This window comes from Pogona vitticeps, chromosome 4 (assembly GCF_051106095.1).
Source record: "Pogona vitticeps strain Pit_001003342236 chromosome 4, PviZW2.1, whole genome shotgun sequence".
NCBI lineage: Eukaryota > Metazoa > Chordata > Lepidosauria > Squamata > Agamidae > Pogona > Pogona vitticeps.
Window position 1 is genome coordinate 231,372,859 of NC_135786.1, and position 25,031 is coordinate 231,397,889.

General features: G+C 44.4%; 1 protein-coding gene and 1 pseudogene across 1 annotated transcript in view; one reads left to right on the top strand and one right to left on the bottom strand.

Annotated features, from left to right (window-relative positions):
* Positions 1-22,900, bottom strand: part of ZFAT (zinc finger and AT-hook domain containing) — a 117,109-nt gene extending 94,209 nt beyond the window's left edge. The window contains exons 1-3 of the mRNA XM_078391661.1: positions 22,816-22,900; positions 7,264-7,434; positions 2,479-2,742 (exon numbers count right to left, since the gene is read on the bottom strand). Coding sequence (XP_078247787.1) covers positions 2,479-2,742; positions 7,264-7,417 — 418 coding nt within the window. The 5' untranslated portion in view covers positions 7,418-7,434; positions 22,816-22,900. The remainder of the gene's footprint in view (positions 1-2,478; positions 2,743-7,263; positions 7,435-22,815) is intronic.
* LOC140707122 (U1 spliceosomal RNA) lies at positions 593-767 on the top strand (annotated as a pseudogene).
* Positions 22,901-25,031: the final 2,131 nt, after the last annotated feature.

Here is a 25,031-nt window from a genome sequence, read left to right on the forward strand (position 1 = left end):
TACCTAGGAAATTTTTTTCATCCAATAGTGGTTTAATGATCTGGCTGTAGAGCCAGAGGTTGGAAATTCAATTCACATTTGTGCCTCCTTGATAGGAACTGATTAGCCATAGGGTCCCTTCCAGCTCTGCAATTCTAAGATAAGAAGACCTATAGGGAAATGGTATTTTTTAATCTGTAAAAGGAATGGATTGGTTAGAACTTAAAAAGAGTGCTCTTTGTTTCCTTGTGTATGTGCAAACTTCTGACACTCTATCTTATACTCTCTGCCTGCCTGTACCTCTATTTTGGATCTCCCCCTTGGGTGCTCCACGGGACCCCCATCAGGGGCTAGGTGTTCCTCCCACAATCTTCTAGTGCACAGGTATTAGCAAATGCTAATACCTTATGCTAATACATGTACACTAGAGGATTGTGGGAGGAACACCTAGCCCCTGATGGGGAGCCCCAAAACACTGAGGAGCTCTCATGGTGCCCCAAAATACTGAGGAGCTCTTGTGGTCTCTGGCAGGACTGCAGGAGGTGCAGCCAGGGTCACCATGCCTTGGGGGGGCAGGGCACAGAAGAGGGTAGGAGGTGCAAGGGCCACTCCAACGCATTCCTTGCAGGAGAAATACTGTACCATGGTCATGAAAGTGTTTTTTCCAGGGTAAGGCTCATCCATTGCACTTTGGGTGTGCTGATCCGTATGATTTCCCCAAATGTGGGGAACTCAATTGCATAATTTGTGTTAATGGGGGGGGGGAGACTGCATTTGTGATTTCCCTGGTCTTTCTAGAATCCTTTTCATCTCTTTTTTCCTCATCAGGACCTACTGCAAAGGCAGCAAGTCCTGGTGATGTCTTGTATTGCATTCTTACTCTTTTTCTCCCCAGTGGTAAAGGATCAGGGCAAAAGGAGTCACCATTGTCAGGAGCCAGGGGGCTGCTTTGATTCCTTTCACCCTCTTTCTTTGTTGCTAGAGAGACAAAGAGGGGGAAGGTAATCTGACACCCACTGCATTTCCAAAGACAGTGCAGATGAGGGGGTTGCTTTTCCCCAATATGGTAGATTTTAATGCATTTGTATGGGAAACTGTGTTTTGCAAGACGATGTTTTCTATGGACAATTTTTGCAAGAAAGTTATTTCCCCCCCCCCATTGGAACGCATTAAATAGATTTCAATGCATTCCAATGGGGAATCGCGTTTCACAAGACAATGTTTTCACAAGACAGCGATTTCTGCGGAACGAATTAAAATCGTCTTGCGAGGCACCACTGTAATTTTATTGGTATCTATTTTTATTTTTGAAATTTACCAGTAGCTGCTGCATTTTCCACCCTCGGCTTATACTCGAGTCAATGAGTTTTCCCAGGTTTCTTTGTGGTAAAATTTGATGCTTCGGCTTATATTCGGGTCAGCTTATACTTCAGTATATACGGTATTATTATTCAAATTTTGATTTTGAGAAACAAGCAGAAAGGGGGGGGGGGAATCTAATATACAAATACATAAATAAACAGTGCTCCCAATTATTAGGACCATTTGGGAGTAACCACCTACGCCATTTACGCTTGTGGAGTCCCATCTCCCTTCTAGAACTATATTGACTCTTGCAATGGGCTTTGCCTCTCTGTCTTTATTGATAAAAAATTGTTAAATTCTTCCCTTATATTTATAAATACATATCTGTCAATTACCCCCTCTTAACTTTTACGTCACATGTAAGCTTACCATTGATAGCTATAAACTAGAGATGATGGTATTCGTATATGAATATGAAACCCCCACACAGGTGGCAATAATGGGGGCCCGGCCCTCTGGGGCCCGACTGTCCACTCACCCATCCACTGCTGCTGTGGGATCCGTGCTCCCTTCCAATCGCTCCAGAGCTCACGATCGACTAGCCATTCCTGGCAGGAGGGAGGGAAGATGAGCCTCCCTGCCAGGCTGACGAGTGGCTAGTCGACTGTGACCTCCATTGTGATTGGAAGGGAGTGCAGAGCCGGCTGCAGCAACAGACGAGTGAGTGGACGGTCCGACCCCAGGGGGCCGGGGCCTCGTTATGTCCATCTGTGCGGTGTATTCATATTGCATACAAATATGAATACCCCCATCTCTAGCTATAAACCAAGCTTCCCCATACCAATCACTTAACTGGAAATTATAAGCTGTTCTCCAGTTCCTACCTATAATCTATCTTGTCGCTGCTAACTAGAAACTAACTATTTAGTTGTCCAGGATGCATACCTCCTTTTCAAATATTGATAAAACCACCATTTCAGAACACACAGCTCAAGTTTAGCTTGCTTATTTCTTTTATTTCCTTAAAAACCAAATGCCAACATTTCAATATATTCTCACATTTCGACCACATATGAAAATAAATACCTATTTTGGGCACCCTCTCCAGCACATGTTAGAATAATTATTATATGTTTGATTTAACATCACTGGAGTTAAGTACTGTCTCCAAACTATCCCATAGAAACCGCTTACCTGGATCACCTTCTTCTAGGTCTTCAAGTTTCACAATAATGCAGATATGCTTTCGCAGTTGTCGAGAATTTGAGAACTTCCGGTTGCACTTCCGGCACTCCAAGCTACCTGGCTGGACTTCCGCCAGCTCTTCGCCTTCCTCGTGTACCAGGTTAACATCTTCACTTGGAGGGCAGTTACTGCTTTCCACCAGTTCTTCATCAGTGTAAAATTTCTTGGTCGATCCCTTAGGCCTGCCTCTTTTTCTCTTCACGACAAGAAGTTCTGTTGAAGCAACATGAAGGAACAGCTGTTAGGTGGCTACGCATGGCTGTTCTAAGGTTTAAGCAGTATCTCCACTGTGCTATGATCTAGTAATGACCAAATACATTCCAAGGATGTCAATAATACAAAAGGTTGTTCATGCATCCAAGTATCTTAAGAGTAACATTTCTCTCAGGGCTACAGACTAGGTGATGAGGTCCACATTCTTCTCTCTTTTGAAACAGCTTATGTATATGGCAGGTACAGCTTAGTGGAATTTTGTGGAGAAGATATGAGATCGGAGCACTATTGAATAGGGGGTTTATATATTAGAGGACACTTTTGGGACACTGAAGGCTTTGTTTAGTAAATTAGTCAAAGAGAATTTCTAGACAGCTCAGTGGTTTAGGTAGCTGACTGTGAAGCCTGGGTGTTGGGAGTTTGATTCCCCGCTGTGCCTCCTCAACAGGGAATGGACCCAATGATCTTATCTCTCTCTCTCTCTCTCTCTCTCTCTCTCTCTCTCACACACACACACACACACACACACACACACACACACACACACACACACACACACACACACACACACACACACAATCAGATCACTCACAACAACTTAGGGCATCAGGATAATTTAAAAAAAATCTTCCAATGCAAAATTTTCCAGAATACTCATAATCTGGAGTCTTATGCTGAGAGGTCTCTGCTTTAGGATGTGCAGATGATTACAAAGGCGGGGGGGGGGGGAAATCCCTCTATCCCAAACTGTCATCTTAAGTGGTCCACGAGTGAAGAGAGCTCCAGCTTTCCTTTATCGAACAGTACTAGTATCACTGGGGGAAGATCAACTAATTTTTGCCCCAAATTCAATGTTTTAGTGCAGCCACCTGTACAATCCTGATTCTATTATATCATGATGCGGCAGATTACAGGCAAGAAGCCTATGTTTAAAATAATGCAAATGTATGGGCAGGCAGTCCATTCTGTGTAGACTAATACCCACAGAAATGACATTTCAAGAAGAGATGGGAAAATAAATGATCACGGCCAAACCATTTTTTTTTCACTGTTCTTTTAAAAATGCATTTTCATTCAAGTACCATCTAATCATACTGCAGTGGTCTATAATTTAATGTGCATCATGTTAGGGGGGAGGCGGGAAAGGAGAATGAAATGTTTTGCTAAAAAGGAAAAGAGAAATCACAGCCGCTGCGATGATAAACTTTGCTTTCATTACCTGCCTGAGGCTAAGTTAACACAGATTTGGGTTTTACACCACTTGGCTTCATTAAAATTTTTTCATAACTGATACAGAATGCATAAGAGAACTTTTTTAAAAGGAATTTCTTGATAGAGCAAGACGTAGCTGTTCTCCATTTACATACTCAGAGAAGAACGACAGTGTTTTTAAGATCACTGTTCTCACCCCTGCACTTGGAACAGTTAACTTTTAACTGGCATCATATATTTGCATCGAAGAACAGATTGCAAACCTGATTTTACCTTTGTAAAGAATTTTGGGATTTCAAGAGCTTCAGAAATAGTATGCTATAATACGATCAGAGACTGTGTGACACTCTTAGAACCATGACTTAACCGCACTTATAACCACACAGATTACCTGGAGAACATGTATGAGTGACAGGGAAAGAGTATTTGAGAAGGCTATGCATTAAAATTCCACAGCAAAACAGTTCACACTCTTTTTTAAAAAAAATATCAATAGCTAGGTTTGGATCACCAGCTACAGATATCCAGAGAGAAAGATGTGTTCCAGCCTGGATAACAAAGATGGACTAACGGCCTTATTTCAGTGTGAGCTTTCATGCATTAGAATTGACCCGAAATGGATAAATGCTCAGAAGAAAGTAAATCTGCTAGGCTTAAAGGTACCACCAAGTAGCTTCCAGTTTCTGATTATCCTAATAGGGTTTTTGAGGCATGGGAGATGTTCAAGGGGTGGCTTACCATGGCCTTCCTACAAGTATTTTTTCATAGCTAATGTAATGGACAGATCCTGAAACTGAGGCTCCAGTACTTTGGCCATCTCATGAGAAGACTGGAAAAGACTCTGATGTTGGGAAAGTCTGAAGGCAAGAGGAGAAGGGGACGACAGAGGATGAGATGGTTGGACAGTGTCATCGAAGCGACCAACATGAATTTGACCCAACTCCATGAGGCAGTGGAAGACAGGAGGGCCTGGCGTGCTCTGGTCCATGGGGTCACGAAGAGTCGGACACAACGTAACGACTAAACAAACACTAATGTAATGGACGCAACAGGGGATTTGAGCCCAGGTCTCCCGAGCCTTCGTGCACAACAGTTTATCTGCTGCACCCCATTGACTCTGTCTACAATCATAAGTAGCTTAAAATTGCACATTCGCAGGTAGACTAGTGTCAAAGAGAGCAAATTCTGGAGTTGGCAGATGGGACCTACTACGCTCACTATGGTTTCTGCAGTAGGACTGCAGTAGAACTAGATTGTCTGAAATAGCCCAGTGCAAGGTGGTCTCGTAATTGTGGAACGTATCACTCTACTGAGGACAAATTCATGTATATCTTTAGACCACATAACCCAAATTGAACTGCCACTGTGAACTTATTCTGTTATACAGTATATTTGAAACATTCTATACTTGGCTTATTCTACCCTGTCCAATAGTCCTCTTCCAACACATCATCCCACTTGCCCTGCTGCTCCATATTGCAGGCTTCCTTCAGCTCCTCCTGTGCATCATCCTAGGCCACTTATTTTTCTCAGTTCGAAGGATCCTCCCTCCCACCCATGTCTTCCCATGCTGTGTCTCCTGAAAAGTAAGAAAGACCTGAAGATGGTTAGACTGGACAAGCTTTATAAAATCTGGCTCTTTCTTAAAAGGCCACAGATGGCTTAGTTGGCAATTTTATCAATATTACCAACATTTCTCAGGGATGTTTTTATGGTAATACGAAGGTTTCAGGTGCCTATGTTGTCCTTTGAAATGAAAGGAATTTGCCTTTGTCATTTTGCTTAGGCAGAATAAGTGTAATCAGCTAAATCGTTCAACCTTTGCTGCGTGGTTTCTGCTAGTGTTAATTTCCCATTCTGAATTATGAATAATCCCACTTCTGTCTTCGCACAAAATGAAGGCTATTAGAGGAGATGAATCACAGAGGATTTTTGTTCTGGCAAATGCTACGATCACATTGTGCCAATCGGTCTGCCAAACAGGCCAGAATATTATTTGTGATGGAGTGGCTTCTGTCCAAAGAAAAGTTTAACTGTTTTTTTCTTTCAGAGCTATCGAGTTCTCAAGCACCAAGCACAACATTTGCTCCAGCCCTTTTAAGGAGCTCTTCTTAGGTTCCAGGGCCCCTTATCAAACAAGGATAAAACTCAAATGGATATAATTCAAAAACTTCTCACATTTTTCAGTCTGTGGCCCCTCAAATGTGGCAGGGCCCCCTTGAGAATGGCTGATGTAGATGACAGTAGGTTCCAACACTGCTCCTGTTTTCGATTCTACAATGTGACCCTCATTATCTCCACCTCTGCCAGGGTATTCGTATACAAATACCCCCATCTCTAGTTTACAGCAATTTCTTAATTTGGGGCAATTTGCCATCAAATGTTACGCTATTTGCACAAAAGGCTTTTGGCCGGTGGATGCCATTCATGTAATGGCAGTGCAATTAATTAAAATATAGCATATTGTTGGAGAGATCTTTAACGCATCCCTCTGCACATAACACCCAGAGATACAAACTACAGTAATGTCTTGCAAGGCGAATGCCTCATGCAACGAAAAACTCGCAAGACGAAAGCGTTTTGCAATTTTTTTTGGTGACTCGTAAGATGAATTTTTCTATGGCCGTGCTTCGCAAGACAAATGTTTTCTTCTTTTGTTTGTTTGTTTTAAATTGCACAATCATTAGTACCGCACTTTGCAAGACGAAATTTTCACAATATGACATGACTCACGGAATGAATTAATGTTGTCTTGTGAGGCATCACTGGTACTATAGTTTCCCTTCGGTCCCCAGGCATTAGTATGAAGACACAACGGGTCAGTCCAGGAATTAAGAACAAACCAGATCATTGAGAAACCTATACCGATTGAGACCATTTCACATGCCTTCTGTTTCATACCTAGAACCAAATAAGCCACCATGTGCTTTAATCTCTGCTAGCAGAAGTAACTTGAGTTTATTAGCATACACCTACATACAGATGAAAGGCTTTTGAATTCGTGCTTTTTAAAAAAATTTAAAGGAAGAACTGCTCAAAATGTAAAGTTATAGGCATTAAGCAAATACTTATAATTCATGAAACAAACAAATCTTCTGGCAGACTTGTAAAACCATCAAAACCTCCTATGCCTTATGCAGAGACATTTAATCACGGTAGCTGGAAGATTTCGTAAATTAAGCAAAGACTTTCCTGCTGTCATGTATTAAGCAGAGACTCTGGCTATTTCGAGATGGAATCAAACTTAGAAATTTAAGACATAGAATAGCCGTAATAATGAGTTGTATTTTTGCAGACTTCTGCTAGTACCTTCTCCATTTTTATTTAGATTTGCAGGCGTCGTAAGAGGTCTGAGCGGAATAATGATGTCATCCACCTTAATCCCTTCTTCGGAATGCTTCTCAGAGAAGTGAGACACCAGCTCCGATTGGTTTGGAGAAAATAAGTTACAGAGCTTACACATGAAGATGGATCTGTTCCCTGGAATACATTAAAAAAGAGTGGGTTATTAACATTTTTCAATTGTAGGAAGTCATCTGAAAAGCCATAAAATTATTCACGTTGAGCTCTTTTTGGTTGTTGTTCTTCCTTTGGCTCAGCCACTAAGAAGTAATGCATAATGGCTGGAGCCCAAAGACGTTCAGCAAGCCCAGCCAGAATTGTCTCACTATAGTCAAGAAATTGAGAGTCTTGAGAGTCCCCTGGACTGCAAGGAGAACCAATCTATCCATTCTAAAGGAAATCAATCCTGAGTGCTCATTGGAAGGACACATCCTGAAGCTGAGGCTCCAATACTTTGGCCATCTCATGAGAAAAGAAGACTCCCTGGAAAAGATCCTGATGTTGGGAAAGAGTGAAGGCAAGAGGAGAAGGGAACAACAGAGGACAAGCTGAAGCTACGAACATGAATCTGACCAAACTCCGGGAGGCAGTGGAAGACAGAAGGGCCTGGCGTGCTCTGGTCCATGGGGTCACGAAGAGTCGGACACGACTTAACGACTAAACAACAACAAGTCACAAAATAGCTTCTTGTACCCATCCATCTTTGCTTTTCCCAACAGGCAATGGGGCATGGCTCTAGCATGGTTCACTGGATCAGAGTACATGGCCACAGATGTTTCTCAGTACAGCACAGAGATTGACCCAGTCCCCTGCCCACTGTTGGGCTGCTCATCTGTACACTTTCTAAATGGAAGTATAATCTCCCACAGCAGCTCAAATGTTGATCAACACTCTATAACATCCCTTCTCAATGGGGGCATGGGCAGATTTTGAAGGAGGCTACAGAATGGAAACAATTCTTCACACGCCACTTTATAGTTTTTTATGACCATGGCCAAATAAAACTTGAGAATGGCTGCTGTATAGGGTGAGTCGCTCAGCCACGGGTAAGAATATGGAATCTTTGGCCCACTTATCATACAAGTAATTGCAGAAATTGCATAGCCCTGGATGAGACTTTGACTTCTCCACTTTGACCACCTACCACTTCTGTAGGCATTGCCTTGCCAGTTTTATTTCAGTCACTGTCCCATTCAACAACTTATGGCAATTTCATTCAACAAGAGGTGGGGCTTTTTGGTTATATTTTATTTACATTTATTGAGTTGCTGAAACTCCCACCAAGAGACCACCAGCATCACTGTTTTTTTTTAAAAAAATGCAAAGTTGCCAGCATGCAAAACCCATTGCAGACAGTGAAAACCACAGTCACCAGTGTGTTCCCTACGTCTCTCACTTCCAAGTTTCATGGCAATTAAAAAGAAAATCACATCACAAACCATATAGCTATTACTAATAATAATACTAATAAGGCTCCTCCTGTTGCCGTTAATAGCTAAACAAACACATGGGGCATTACTGATAAATCAGGTGATAATTAGGCTGAGAATCAACAGGGCAAAAACTAAAAGAGCCAATTTAGGCAAAGAATCAAATAAGCAATATTCCAAATTAAGGATGAATAGAATTGATGAGGAAGCAGTGAGCAATTCATCAGGAGAGAAGTCAACGGAGCAATTAATTAGACAACAAATTACATATGCAGAGAATCAAAGCTGCTAATATATTAAATATGCAGGTACACCAAATGGAAAAATATTCATCTTGCTGTTTGCGACCTTTTCCTCCTGCCCTACCACCCTCAAACCGAATTTATTATTCCAGTATATTTTTAATTTGACAGGGGGAAAAAAGATCTTTGAAAATGGAACTAATCAGCTGCTATCACCATACAGTACTTGCAACTTTCCTATTATCTATCCCACCTCGGGCTGGAGTTCTAGAGAGTCAGATGCGCTGTAGGGTCACATCGGTATAATTTACTTCTCAATAAAAATGCCCAGGATGGCATTGCTAGTCTGGCCATTGCTTAACACAAGCAATTTCAAAAGGATCAAAGACTACAATTCACATTTATTTCATTGTTGAGGATCAGAACTATGCCAATAGTCCATTCTCCTGTCGTGACTGACGCACGGTGATGCACTCTGGAGCAGGAAGGGTTGGGCTAGACTTAGGCGGCTTAGAAAATTATCCTTTGCACTACAACATCCAGAATCCTCCAGCCAGGATGGGTACAGACCAAACTGGATGGGGGCTTCTCAGACATGTCATTTTTAAAAGTAACCTTTCCAAGCCAGCTAGGCCCTATAGACTAGATTCAAGACTCCATGAGATACCTCCGGACTCAGCAACAGCAGAATTGGGACTTTTTCCCTCCTCTCCCTGTAAGAGCCAGTGCCAGATTTTCTGACATCTGAGGCAGGTTTTTAGGGTGCATGCAGGAGAGAAGAGAGGTCCCTGAACCCAACAGGAGCAAAGGGATCTTCTCAAAAGTGTACTACTGGTTTTCAGACTGTGCTCCTAATCTGGTAAGGTAAAGGTAAAGGTTCCCCTTGACATGTAGTCTAGTCGTGTCCAACTCTAGGGCGCGGTGCTCATCCCCGTTTCCAAGCTGTAGAGCCAGCGTTTGTCCGTAGACAGTTTCCGTGGCCACTTGGCCAGCGTGATTAGACATGGAACGCCATTACCTTCCCACCGAGGTGGTACCTATTTATCTACTCGCATTTTTACATGCTTTCGAACGGCTAGGTTGGCAGGAGCTGGGACAAGTGACGGGAGCTCCCTCCATCGCGTGGATTCGATCTTACGACGGCTGGTCTTCTGACCTTGCAGCACAGAGGCTTCTGCAGTTTAACCCTCAGCGTCACCACATCCCACCTCCTAATCTGGAGGGAGGGGCAAAATTTGAGGTTAAGGATAGCCAGTGCTGGATTTCTCGGATGACTCCCACTCTGTCCAAGAAGGTACTTTAGAATCAGCAATGAAAAGAGCCGCTCGGCTCTTCTGAACTTCTGAATAAAATGCCTCAAGATGGTGTGTGTGTGTGTGGGGGGGGATCCATTAACCACAGCTTTTTATTATTGTCATTTTCAGATTTATCCAATTCATAGTCCGTGAGAACATTAGTAAAAAGCAGTCCTATCTTTGTACAACCGTGGCCAGGAGGAAAATGGTGAGTATCAGGTTCTGCTTTGTTTTTCTGAACCAGAGGCAAGGGGACATGCGTGCGACGAAAAAGGTATTTCTTTAGAAAACATGGAAAGGCACATTCTATTAGCCAGTGCAAAAATGCATGAAATATCCATGCATTAAGAAACACGAATGACCAAATAGGCAAACAATTCCCTGCTGAAAGGTGAGGAAAAGTCACAAAAGGTGAGATAAGACTTGAACAAGAAAGAGTGCTGGTGGGACTTTGAGAAATGAACCAAAACAGACTGGTTTTCACATCTCTGTGTCTCCAAGGGCGGAAAAGAACCTTTCTCTCTCTCTCATCGTACTTCCCTCCTCTTCGGCGGAAGCAGCCTGAGTGCCTACATGCAGCGGTGCCTTCAGACTTCCATCCAACAGACTAGGTCGACGAGTGGGCCAGCCAACCACAATAGTAGGATGGTCAACCCACCGCTAGCCTCGTTGCTTTGGTCAACAGGCAAAAGGCCTCTTCACTGGTGGCAACCTTAGAATGTTTCATGTGAAGCTGCTTTTGTGGTACTTAGTTTACCCAGTTGATATCTGTAGAGATGTTGACATAATATCCAATTGATTAACGTGGCCCAGAATCCTGTTATGTGCCATCAGGTTGCTTCCGACTTATGACAACCCTAGGAATGAACTATCTCCAAAATGTCCTGTCCTCAACAGGCCTGCTCAGCTCCTGCAGATGCAAACATCTGGCTTCCTTTAGGGAATCAGACCATCTCGCATTTGGTCTTCCTCTTTTCCTGCTGCCTTCTATATTTCCCAGCATTATTGTCTTTTCCAGAGAATCCTGCTTCCTCATGATGTGCCCAAAGCAAGACAACTTCAGCTTCAGCATTTTTTTTTCTTCCAGAGAACATTCAGCCTTAATTTCATCTAGGACCCACTTGTTCATCTTTTTGGCAGTCCAGGGTATCTGCAAAGCTTCTCCTCCAGCACCACATTTCAAACAAAACACATCCCCCCCCCCAAATTAGCTTTCTTAACTGTCCAGCTTTCACACCCATACATGGTAATCGGAAATACAAGAGTGTGTGGATGATCATGATTTTGATCTCCAGTGACACATCCTTCCATGTGCTGATCTTTTCAAATTCCTTCATTGCTGGCTTTCCTAGTCTCAGTCTTCTTCTGATTTCTTGGTTGCAATCTCCATAAGGATCAATGACTGAACCAAGGTATACAAAAACTCTAACTACTGTATTTCAGTTTCTTCATTGTCAACATTAAAGTTGTGTAGTTCTTCTGCAGTCCTGCCCAGAATCCTACTGGTTAGTTAAGCCAGCTTTAAGTGCAATGGCATAAATTGCAGTGGAGGCTAGTTGCTAGTTAATTGGTTTGCTGCTTGTATCCCTCAACTCACATCAGTATTTATGGAGACTAGCACATAACAAGGAATACAACAATGTACACAGCGTAATACAGTATTCTGCAATTCCATGCATCTCTATTGAGACAGACATCCTTTGAATTCTGCTAGGTTCACCCCAAAGAAAGTGGAGACAGGTCTGCAAAAAGAGAGCAAAAAGAGAGGTTACTTACCTGTAACTCTGGTTCTTCGAGTGGTCATCTGTGAATTCACACTAATGGGTTAATCTGTGCCTGCGCAGAGGTTTCTGGAATCACTCATTCGCCAGGACTGCCCCCCCCCCAGTACATGTGGTCTGCCCGTCCTGGCTAGTGCCTCAGTTCCAAAAACTGCCCACCGCTGAATAAAATGAAACAGATGTGACGGACAGAGGGGAGAACGAGCGGGAAGTGTGAATTCACAGATGACCACTCCATGAACCAGAGTTACAAGTAAGTAACCTCTCTTTCTTCTTCTTGGTCTCTGTGAATGCACATTAATGGGTGATTAAATTCCTTTTGGAAAGCAGGAGGCGAACGCAGCTCGCAGCTCGTCTAAGAGACGGAACCTCAGCAGCAGCAACCCCATTACTGTGCATTCACAGAGACCACGAAGAAGAACATACAAAGTAGCTGAAAGTACATCCTTTCAGACAGAGGTGGCTCTTGGGCCAGGCACAGACAAATGCCTTTCCCCAGAATTTCACCTGGGTGCTACTTCCACAACAAGCCAGATGATGCTGGCCTGTAACTTTTAAGGCTTCCTCACCACTGGCAATGATGGCTAAGACTGACAGAAGTTGTGGTACATTATATATGGAGGAACACACTGTTACATACAGCACTGATGGTACCTGTCTGTCATGGGTTTGGAGGGAAAGTTCCATCCTATGGGGAGTGGAAGGCGGGACATCAGGGGGAGGAGCTGTACTGTATATATATGTGGAGCTTGTGTGGAGAGAAAAGAGTGGGAGTCTGTGTGTCAGACTGGGTACAACTGTGTGTCAGTTAGTACCTACCTGATAGGTTCAGGTTTCTTTATAGGTAGCCAGAACTGATAGGTTCAGGGTCTGTGCTTTACTTTAAAGGGTTCTAGGGGAACCAAACTGTTGTATGTATGATTGAGACTAAGCCACGTTACAGTATCTTATTTACCTGATCTTTTTATTTACCCTGTTTGTTATTTAAATAAACCTTGTTCTTTTGTTTAGTAAAATCCATTCCTGGTCTGTGTGACTTCTTATAGGGAATGGTTGGTGGCAGCTTGGTTAAAGTGTGGCATACTCCAGTAGGTCTGGGGTTGCTACATTGATTGGTGGCAGCGGTGGGATACGACTGGTCCAGTTGTCCAGTGGTCCAGCAAAGCCTTGGCAAGTGTGCCCAGAGCAAGGGGGGTCTAGTCAGGGAAAATCTGAGAGCGCGTAGGTAATCTTCTAGGCTTACCTCACGGGGAGGTACGCTAGTGGAAGAACGTGCCACCTCAGATTGGGGACTAGATTAGGGAGCTCTGAGGCAACCCGTTTTGGCAGGAAAGGGCTGAGGCAAAGCTGTGTGAAGTAACAGTGATCTAGCCTGTCTGCTGAGATGCCTAGCAGAGGGGGTGGATTCTGCCTGGCAACAGTAGCAAGTTAGTGCTGAAGGAACAGCAGCAATCTATAGAAGGCTGTTCCTGAGGCAAAAGGAAAAAAGTCGTCGCTTTATTTTGAGGCTTGACTTTTGAAGGCAGCCTGTTCTGGGGAGGGATTATGCCCTTGACTCTAAGCCAAATGGCAGAAATGGGGGAAGTAAGAGACCCACAGGTAGACCAAGGTTCCGAGGAGGAATTTGGCTCAGTGCAGGATGAGAGCACGGGAGAACAGAACCCAGAACACAGAAAAATGCTCCTAGCCCAACAGCATGAATTTAGGATGAAACAATTAGAAATGGAAAGAGAGAGAATGGAAAAAGAAGAAAGATTAGAGAGAGAGAGAATGGAAAAAGAAGAAAGATTGGAGAGAGAGAAAATGGCGTTTGAGCTGAAGAAGCTGGAGATAATGAGTAGAAATAGTAATAACAATAATAATGAGGGGAACCCAGGGAATGGGGAAGGCGGCCTGTCTAAAACTGACCTGAAGAAATTCCCTGTGTACCACAAGGGAGATTGCCCTGAGGTGTTCTTTTCCCTCGTGGAAAGAGCGTTTGTGGACTTCTCAGTAAGGGAAACTGAGAAGATGACTATTATGCGATCTTTGATCAGTGGCAGCCTGGCAGAAGTCTATGCAGAGATGCCAGTGGAGCTGTTGAAGGATTTCGCTGAGTTTAAAAAACTGGTGTTTGCCAGACATGGGATAAATGCGGAACAGCTGAGGCAAAGATTCAGGTCACTCACCAAAAAACCAGAGCAGACTTTTACCCAAGTGGGGGCCCAACTGGTGAGGCTGCTAGAGAAATGGCTGTCTCAGGAGGGGACAGAGACCTTCCAGCAGCTCAAAGACCTGATAGCGCTGGAACAGTTTTATTCAGTCCTGCATGGGGAACTGAAGTTCCAGGTGAGGGAGAGGAAACCGAAATCGGTGACAGAGGCGGCAGAGATAACAGATTTTATTTAACAAATAAGAAAGCCCTTAGGTGCTGAGGGGAAATCTGTAGGTAAACCCAAAGAAACCTACAGCAAGTACTCTCAGGGACCAGGGAAAAACCAGCAAGGGGGAGGGGCCCATGTTGAAGGGAAGCCCTCAGACATGAAACCACAAAGACCTCAGATTTTGGAGGGAAAACCAAAACCAGATGAGAAAGACTCAAAATACAGCAGAAAATGTTATTTCTGTCAAGGAAAGGGCCATCTAATCTCAGAGTGTGAGAAATTAAAGCAGCTAAAGGGAAATTTGCCTCATGATTTGAGTGGAACCAAGCCAAAAGCTGTGTTCTGTGTCCAGAAAGAGCAAAGCTCCTTGCCACTGAGGGAGCCTGTTGCCATGGCTACTCAATCTGGAACAGTTACATCTGCTGATCAGGCTGGGGAAAATGGTCCTCTTGTGGAGGTCAAGCGCTGCTTACTAGTGAGAACAGATTCACAATTGTTTGAGACCGCAGGGGTGGACGTAGGAATACTTGACCATCAGTATAGGGGGCTAAGGGATACTTGTTCCCAGGTGACCCTGTGCCATCCAGACATTATTCCTAGGCAGTATATAATCCCAAATAAGAGCCTGAAGGTGGCAGGGATTGAGGGGCAGGTGATCTCACTGCCAGTAGCTGAGGTACCTGTGAGCTTTCAAGGCTGGAGGGGAGTTTGGCGGCTAGCGATTTCATCGACTCTGCCAGCAGCCGTGCTCGTGGGAAATGACCTGGCTGAACATGTGAAACGGGTGCTAGTGATTACACGCTCACAAGCCACCACGGGGACAGTTCAGGGGGGTACTGAAGAGCCCGAGACGGAAGCAGATGAGGGTAGTTCCGAAGCTGTGGTGGAAACCTTAACCACAGACAGCAAATTTGGCCAAGAGCAAAAGGCAGACGCCACTCTCCAAAAGTGTTTCGAAAAGGTGACAGACACCCCGCTAACACCTGAAACCCCAGCGAGATTTCGTGAGAAAAAGGGAATTTTATATAGAGAGACCCTGAGGAATATCTCAAAAGGGGGAGATGGGATCAGAAGTCAGCTAGTGGTACCTGAAAAGTATCGCCCCATGATCTTACAAAGGGGGCACTCTGAGATGTTTGCTGCGCACTTAGGGGTGAACAAAACACAGCAGAGAATCACACAGAATTTTTACTGGCCTGAAATAGGGAAGCAGATCAAGGAGTTCTGTAAACAATGTGATGTGTGTCAGAGGCAGGGGAATAACCGTGACAGGACCAAAGCGAAGTTGTGCCCTTTGCCTGTGATTGACACCCCGTTCAAATGTATAGGGGTGGATATTGTGGGACCTTTGCCCAAGGCCACAAAGAGGGGGAACAGGTTCATTCTCACCATTGTGGACCATGCCACGAGGTACCCCGAAGCCATACCCTTGACTAACATTGAAACTAACACAGTGGCAGATGCCTTGGTGGGGTATATGTCCAGGATGGGATTTGCCTCAGAAATAATCACAGATTTGGGCACATCGTTTACATCAAAGCTCATGAAACGGTTATGGCAAATCTGTGGAATTAAACACAAGGAAACCACTGCCTATCACCCCGAAAGTAATGGGTTAACGGAAAAGTTCAATGGGACTCTGATGCGCATTATTAGGGCTTACTTGGCAGAGAATCCAAACAATTGGGACCAGAAGCTGCAATCCCTTTTGTTTGCTTATCGATCAGTGCCACAAGCCAGTACCGGGTTCAGTCCGTTTGAACTTTTGTTTGGGAGAAGGGTGAAAGGTCCACTTGATTTAATCAAACAAAATTGGGAACAGATCACCCAGGATGACCCACAAGACGTTGTGACATATATAGACTCTTTAATGAATGACCTAAAGAGAAACCTAGAGCTAGCAGCAGAGAACCTGCAAGCTCAGAAGGTCAGAAAGAAAACCTGGTATGAACAGAAAGCCAGGGAGAGGCACTTTAACCCAGGGGAGGAAGTGCTTTGGCCTAGGCCCTGCAAAGAGAACAAACTGCAGCTGGGTAGCCCAGAAATAAAATACTTGGGTCACATAGTAGGGGGAGGAGTGATCAAACCCCTGGAGGCCAAAATAGAAGCCATTCGTGATTGGCCCAGACCCAACACCAAGAAAAAAGTCAAATCATTTCTTGGGTTGGTGGGCTACTACAGAAAGTTCATCCCGAGGTTTAGCGAGATGGCGACTCCGCTGACCGATCTGACGCGGAAGAAGGCTGATGACCGCATCCCGTGGACCAGCGACTGTGAGGAGGCGTTCCGGAGGTTGAAGGAGGCGCTCATCAATTATCCAGTGCTGCGTGCTCCTGACTTCGACCGGGAGTTCATCATCTACACCGATGCGTCTAACAGCGGGGTAGGAGCAGTTCTTTGCCAGGAGGATGAAAATGGTGACCAGCATCCAGTGTCCTACCTGAGTAGGAAACTCCAGAAAGGTGAGAGACATTTGGCAACCGTGGAAAAGGAGTGCCTGGCCATAGTATACGCGATTCAGAAGGCCAAACCTTACATCTGGGGAAGACATTTTGTTCTGTGCACTGACCACTCACCACTGCAGTGGTTAAAGACAATGAAAACCCACAATAGTAAACTTATGAGGTGGGCTTTAAACCTGCAAGATTATGACTTTGAAGTGAAGGTGGTCAGAGGGTCAAAGAACTGTGTTGCTGACGCCTTGTCAAGAAGACCCGAAGAGTGAAGACGGCGAAGAAACTATGGACTATGTATAGTTTGTTGACCAAAAGTTAAATGTACCTGTTGTTTTTTTTTTAACAAGCTTGGTTTGTATTAATAAAGGTAACTTAATGTATTGTAAATATTAATGTTTAAATGCCTAATTGATGCGTTTAACCTAGAGTAAGTATGGTATTGCATGTTATTGTATATCTGTTTTTGTGTGTTTTGATCCTGGTTGTTTTTTGGAGAAAAGCACTTTAGCTTTTCCCCTGCAAAACAACTTATAAAGAGGGGAGGTGTTACATACAGCACTGATGGTACCTGTCTGTCATGGGTTTGGAGGGAAAGTTCCATCCTATGGGGAGTGGAAGGCGGGACATCAGGGGGAGGAGCTGTACTGTATATATATGTGGAGCTTGTGTGGAGAGAAAAGAGTGGGAGTCTGTGTGTCAGACTGGATGCAACTGTGTGTCAGTTAGTACCTACCTGATAGGTTCAGGTTTCTTTATAGGTAGCCAGAACTGATAGGTTCAGGGTCTGTGCTTTACTTTAAAGGGTTCTAGGGGAACCAAACTGTTGTATGTATGATTGAGACTAAGCCACGTTACAGTATCTTATTTACCTGATCTTTTTATTTACCCTGTTTGTTATTTAAATAAACCTTGTTCTTTTGTTTAGTAAAATCCATTCCTGGTCTGTGTGACTTCTTATAGGGAATGGTTGGTGGCAGCTTGGTTAAAGTGTGGCATACTCCAGTAGGTCTGGGGTTGCTACACACACTCTTCCAACTCTGATACATAAGATCGTGACATCAGTCCTAGGCACACTCCCCAGAGGAGTTTCCCTGACGTATTCTATTCCTATTGGATAAATAAATAAACAATACTGTAATCATAATCTTATGCTTGCATTTTACAGCTTCTTTTTTCTATCCATTGCTTCTGAACACATTTCATAAGAGTATATGAAATGTATTCAATGTGCCTTTCTTCTTCAGGCACCTTATTGCTGTGCAGCCTGCCCAAGGCCCCACAGGCTGGCTCTACTCAACGAGCAATCAAACTCCCAACCTCTAGTTCTGTAGTCAGATACAGTCAACCCTCGATTTACAAACTTAATCCATTCCGGAAGTCAGTTCGTAAATCGGAAAGTTCGTAAATCGAGCCAGCATTTCCCATACGAATGCATTGGAAATGAATTAATCCATTCCGGCCGAAGTCCTCCCATGGAAAAGCAAGCCGGGTGGCTGGGGAGAAATCAGCTCCCTCCTTTCACTCAATGCTGCCTCCTTTTTGGCTTCGGAGGTTTCAAAGGGCTTCCGCCAATGTCGGAGGAAGCCTTTTGAAAGTTCCAAAGGCAAGGAGGAAGGGCAGGAAATTCAAACTTCCCGCCCTTTCTCTCTGCCTTTTTGGCTTTGGAGGTTTCAAAGGGCTTCGATGTCAGAGGAAGCCTTTTGAAAGCTCCGAAGGCAGGGAGGAAGGGCAGGAAATTTGAATTATTTGCTGGACAGCTCAGTGGTTTAGGTATCTGGCTGCAGAGGTCAGGAGTTTGATTCCCCACTGTGCCTCCTACCAATACAGCCAGCCTGGGTGGCCTTGGGCAAGCTGCAAAGTCCCAGGGTGGCCCCAGAAGGAGGGAATGGTAAATCACTTCTATGTATTCTCTACCAGGAAACCCCCTGAAAAGGGCCACCATGTCAAAATAGACTTGATGTCACATGATGTTGATATTCTTATTTACAACATAAGTAATTTAACTTGTGTATTTATAAATACTGTAACTAATTGCTTAGTCATAAATGAATAACGTATTTAAATTTAGAAAATCACCCAAAAAACCCACAATGCTTCAAGTTAAAAAGAAAACACCTTTCAAGAGAGATAATTTGGGGGCATGAGATGGGAGGGCCAGTCATACTTCTGAACTGGATATGAAGATTTTACTTACATGAATCGGCCGGATCTTAAAACCTTAACAGTTCCTGGCTCATACAATAAACAGCAATAAAAAAAGAATTCAAGTAGTGAGAAAAGCTATATTGTGATCTGTTCATCATGTTCACGTTCATCTGTTGTGAGTGGCCCTGGCTGCCAGATGGGTGGTATGTAAATCAAATCATAAATAATAATAATATTCAAGAGGCCATGTCTTTGCTCACAGAGATGGCAAAGAAAAGTGCTGAGCCTTCAGGGTAAACAAAACTTATTGATTTAAGCAAGAAGCCTGCCTATGGAAAGAAATAAGCTATTGGTTAAAATAGCTGTAACCAGTAACAACAGGAGGAATGGGCTGGGCCTCTAACTCATATGGGGTGGATATTTGTGGGTCTTCCCAGTAATCAGGGGTAACAGAGGAATTTCGCCCGAGATCTTTTAGTATATTATTGTTATATTTTAAATTGTTTTATCTTTGTCTGTTGTTAGCCGCCCAGAGTGGTCGATTGACCAGATGGACGGGAAATAAATAAATAAATAAATAAATAAATAAATAAATAAATAAATAAATAAATAAATAAATAAATAAATCTCTCATTCCCAGAAAAAGAGAGAGAGAGAGAGACCTATGTGTGAAGCTATCCCCCTGCATTTCATGGCAGTAGCTGAGCATTTGTCAAGTCTGCTCCCTTCTCCATGTAAAAGGGAACAGTAAGGAGGAGTAAGGGACGTGGTGGCGCTGTGGGCTAAACCGCAGAAGCCTGTGCTGCAGGGTCAGAAGACCAGCAGTCGTAAGATCGAATCCACGTAACGGAGTGAGCTCCCATCGCTTGTCCCAGCTCCCGCCAACCTAGCGGTTCGAAAGCATGCAAATGCAAATAGATAAATAGGGACCACCTCGGTGGGAAGGTAACAGCATTCTGTGTCTAAGTCGCACTGGCCATGTGACCACGGAAGATTGTCTTCAGTAACAGCGTTCCGTGTCTAAGTCGCACTGGCCATGTGACCATGGAAGATTGTCTTCGGACAAAACGCTGGCTCTATGGCTTGGAAACGGGGATGAGCACCGCCCCCTAGAGTCGAACACGACTGAACAAAAATTGTCAAGGGGAACCTTTACCTTTACTTTTAAGGAGGAGTAAAGCTGACCCCTTAGCAAACTCGTACATCGGGGTCCCAGCCTGCTCAGGGCTGTGCTAGATCCACTTACAGTATTGCACATTGATGTGGTTTTCCACCCTCAACGTATAAGCAGTAATTTGCCCATCTTCGATATGGAATCAAAACCATTCTGCCACTGAAAGACTGACTAGTATCAGAAAAAAGAGAGAAATGATATGAGAACTGTCAAACCACCAATAAGTAATCAATAGCCAGTAGTATGATAATGCCTCTTCCTCCCACCGTATAAATCATACAGTACCCATGGAGGATTTTAAGCAACAAAATGCAACTCTACAAGAGCAGGAGGAATCCAAACCAAGTTAACACCCCTACAGTGGCAGTCAAGAATGACGGATACTAATAGCCGATTGATCTGTTGTCCTGTGTCCCCAACAGACACGCCTCTAAAGGTGGTGGACTAAGAGAAAGGCCTCCCCAGATGATCTTAACACCCAAGCTGGCTCATCATGGGAGTTACGGTCTTTGAGACAGCTTGGACCTTTAGATCGTAGATACTGATGCATCACAAGACACACTCTTTAAAATAGTTTCCACTCTGATCGCAATGAGAACAAAAAAAAAAATTTACTTTTAGAGGGAGGAAACTGATATCTGAAACATTAAAAACAAGAAAATACACTTATCCTGAGCTTTCAAACAGACCAGATACTTGGACCAGATACAGAGCATGGACAGAGTTCCTACTCCAGTCCTCTGAAGATGCCGGCCACAGAGACTGGCGAACCGTCAGGAAGAACAACCTTCAGAACATGGCCAAAGAGCCCGAAAAACCCACAACAACCACTAGATCCCGGTCGGGAAAGCCTTCGAGAATACAGACCAGATACTTCTTTAAAGGTAACTGATCATTTCTCTTTCATCGGTTCAAATAACTGAAAGTAATTATCTGGCTGACAATCCTGCTTATTAAAACAAACAGCTCCTAAGTCAAGCGCTGCATGTTCATTCCCAAAACTGAAACAACCACATTGTGTGTGCTCACAGCCACCTCTAGCGGCCACCCACAACAGCTGTGGAGCTCAAGAAGAGAAGCACCTTGGAAACAATATTGGAAGCAGACAGATTAAATCTGAGGAGGAAAGGATGCAAGGAGATAATTTGCAAATGTTTTCTACACACTGAGATTCATCTCCTGCATACCATACGGTTCTCTTCCCCCCCCCCAGCTCCAAAGTTTTATTTTATACAGAAATGCTAAATTAAGGGGTCATTGGAAGTTATGAGAAGCCTCCGCCGTGTCAACAAATGAACAGGATGGATCAGGGAGAATTGCAACTCTGGGGCCATGTGCAGGAAAAGGTGCATGCGCAGAGTTCGCGCAGGAAAAAGAACAGAGAACCAGAGTAAAGGTGTAACGAGCAGAGGCGGCAGGAAGACATAAATGGGAAAACAAGAGGGCGGGATAACGAAATGTCAGCAGCAAAGACAGGAAACTTATTCAATACAGGTCAGCAGTCAGTGAGTTTTTATTGTTAGTATATTCTTCTTGAGCTCAGTAACCGTTAATCAACCCATTAACTCCTTTCAAGCATTTTTTTCTCCTAACCCACATCTGTGACATAGAAATTTCTGATTTCTAAAATCAGTTGTTTTTGTACTGAAAAATATTTAGTGAGCGCATCCAGAGTAAAAGCAAATGCAAAATAAAACTCAAATAATATACTAAGAAATAAGGTCCACATATAAACAAGTGAAACAATAATCATCTAATAAATAAAAAAAGGCCCAAGCAATGGAAAATGGGAAGCATAAAGATGGTAATCCATGGAATGTTAAGAGAGTACGTTCTCAAAGGCTTTGGTGAACGGCTTTGTTTGAAGCATCCTCTTAAACGCTGTGAGGGAGGGGTTCAGGCACAGTTCCACCGGGAGCCCATTCCAAAGGGAGGGGGCCATGACCAAGGAGGCCCTGTTGGTAGCAGATGATGACTTCCTGGCCTCCCTTGGAGTGGCAACCTTGAGAGGACTGGGTGGCACAGGTAGGTGTTTTATGACACAGAGATGTCCGGGCTGTTGAACTGGATGAAACACCCCAAAAGACGCTTCTCACGACCCAACAAGGGTATACCCGCTCCTCACTTGTCCTACCGCGCAAGGTTGTTGCAAAGAAAAAAAGCCTGCAACCTGGGAGGAAATTAAGCAGACCGCACCAGCTGGAGAAAAGATGCATAGGAAGAAATAGAAGCAATGCACAAGAATCAGGCATGGACACTTAACGGAACTACCACCAGACAAGAAAGCCATCGGGTGCAAGCGGGCATTCAAGCTGAAAGAAGGTGCAAATGGAGAAGCAGGACGCTGCAAGGCAAGACTATGGTGGTAGCTAAAGGATTTCTATAAAAATACGGAGAAGACTTTGATGAAACCTTTGATCCTGTTCTCAAGCACAGCACAGCAAGAAAGCTCCTGAGGGTGACAGCTTCTAGGAAAATGCAGGTCAAAATTGCATCTCGGTCTGGTGAGATTACACAAAACCTGTACATGGAGCAACCACTGTCTTTTAATGATGCAAACCGCTTTGGGTCCTTTTTAAGGAAAAAAAAGGCAGGATAAAAATATTTTAAATAAAGAAATAAAATAAAAGAACCAGGCTTCACCCATCAGAAGCATCGAGATCCTGTTTGCAAGCTAAAGAAAACCCAGTGTGGGCTGAAGCAAGCTGGGGACCTCCGAGTTATCTAGTCAAGAGTCTGTTCGTGTTCTGTCAGTTGCGTAGTCAGAGGATGAAGCTAGTTAATCGGTTCGGCCACATTCCTGTGCCCACTCGTTATTTTTTTCCTACAACCTGCTACTTGGATCTGTGAAGAACCGTGAGTCAATGGAACATTTTTATTCTTTCTCTTAATGAGTTATTGAGCCAGTAAGTGCCAGTTGAAGAGAACCAAACCAAAAGGGGTAGTCAAATCTGGGGAGACCGGAAGTTCATTCTGCTCCGTTGGTCCCCGATCTTTTTTTCTCGCCCTGCAGCTAGAAATTTGGGGGGGGGGCATAAATTGCCGCATGCGAACAAGAACCCGTTTGATTTAAAACAACGTTGTTACAGAATTATCCTAAGAAAACACAATGTATTGAGGAAAAAGGTGGACTCGTACAGTAAAATAATTATAGTTATTATAAAATAATAATTAAAAGCCCCTCCCCCCCCCCAAAAAAGATCCCTCTCTCCTTAGTGGGAGTCTTTCCAGAGAATCGTCCCACCAGCATGGAAGCAGGGACTACTTTGTTACGCGCACGAACATCCAAAAAGTGGACACGAACATCCAAAAAAAAAAAGTCCGCCCTTCACTCCTGACAGATGGATTCCTTCACGGAAAGAGACCGGGCAAAGGGGAGGAATACATGCAGTCACATTAACTTCCGGTTCTACCCGGAGCGCCGCCATATGCGGGGCGCCGCTCAGAGCATTAGACCCTCCGACGAATTAAAAAATAACCGGAAGTGTTTGTTGCCTCTCATGACCCGGCACCCCCTTGGAAATCTCAGGACTATTTCCGGCCTCCTCGTCCCTCAGGTCTACGCGCGCAAAGGAGGGGGGTGGGGAGTTCTTCCGCCTCTTAGTCCTCTTCCTCCTTTCCCCCCCCCCCCACAAATGAAGGCCCGAATCGTCCGCTTCCACTCACCTGCCGACGTTGGTTCCATAGCTGTAAAATAATCTATGAGGTTTGAGGGGGAAGCAAAAAAAAATTATAATAAATCTATTTTTTTAATAAAAGGGTCACTAAAAAGAGAAGCACTTTCGTCCCCCTCTGAAAAAAAGGCCAACGCCCGCCTCTGTTTCGAGACCCTGAAGGGAAAGAAGCTCCTTCAACACAGCAAAAGCACGAAGCAGACGCTTCCGTATATAAATATTAATTATTATTATTCAATGGCGGCGAACGGGCCGGCGGGCCAGGATTATGGCGAATCTGCTACGTCCGACATCGCAGCTGCTGATTCTTCCTCCCCCCCTCCCGTGACGTCAGAGGCGCGCGCGGCAAAGCGAGGGGCGGGGGAGCGCGCGCGGGCTGCCGTCGGGCCGATCCAGGCGCGCGACGTTTCCCCTGGAGCGACGGTTGGGCGGGGCGAGCCCAGACCCCACCCACCGAGTCCCTCTTTTCCCCCCCGCCCACCTCTCTTTCCCTCCGTGCGCAGGCGCGCCGCATCTTGGCGACTATAAAAGGGTCTGCAAGCGTTGGTCTGCCTTGAAAGGTGGCGTAGAGCTCTTGCGGGAGGTTGAACTTTTTTGATCGTTGTACTTGCAAGAAAGGATGCCAAAGATTCAGTTGGCTAGTAAGCAGCCAAAATGATGGCCCTTATCTTGAAATCTACATTAAAAAGAAAAAAAAGGCAATTACTTATTCTGGAGGGGGGGGTCGTCTTCTGCACTTATTCACTTGCCTTTGGGTCAGTGCCCTCCAAAGTCCTAGACAGATGAAGGTTGCTTGAGGAACGACCAGCCCCCCCTCTTTGTCCTTGCCTTACTTTTTCTCCTCGTCGTCATGGAAATACAGAACTGGAAGGGACCCTATCGGGGGAGGCGCCGTGGGGAATCGAACTCTTAACTTCTGGCTCCAGAAAACCTTAAAAACCACTGACCCTCTACTTTCCCTGTACCAATGTGTTGCCCTCAGATGCAGGAGAGGACCTGCCATCCCTGTTTAACTGTTAAATCTGTTTTTTTTCTAAACAGAAAACGTGGGTGTAGGAAGGAAGTTACCCGCAGAACGGCATCTTAATCCTTCCCAAAGAATCTGTGGATGGGACGTTTTAAATCTCAGTCTTTTCTGCTCTTGGAGTGCGCTTTCTTTAGGACCCTGCGGAAAT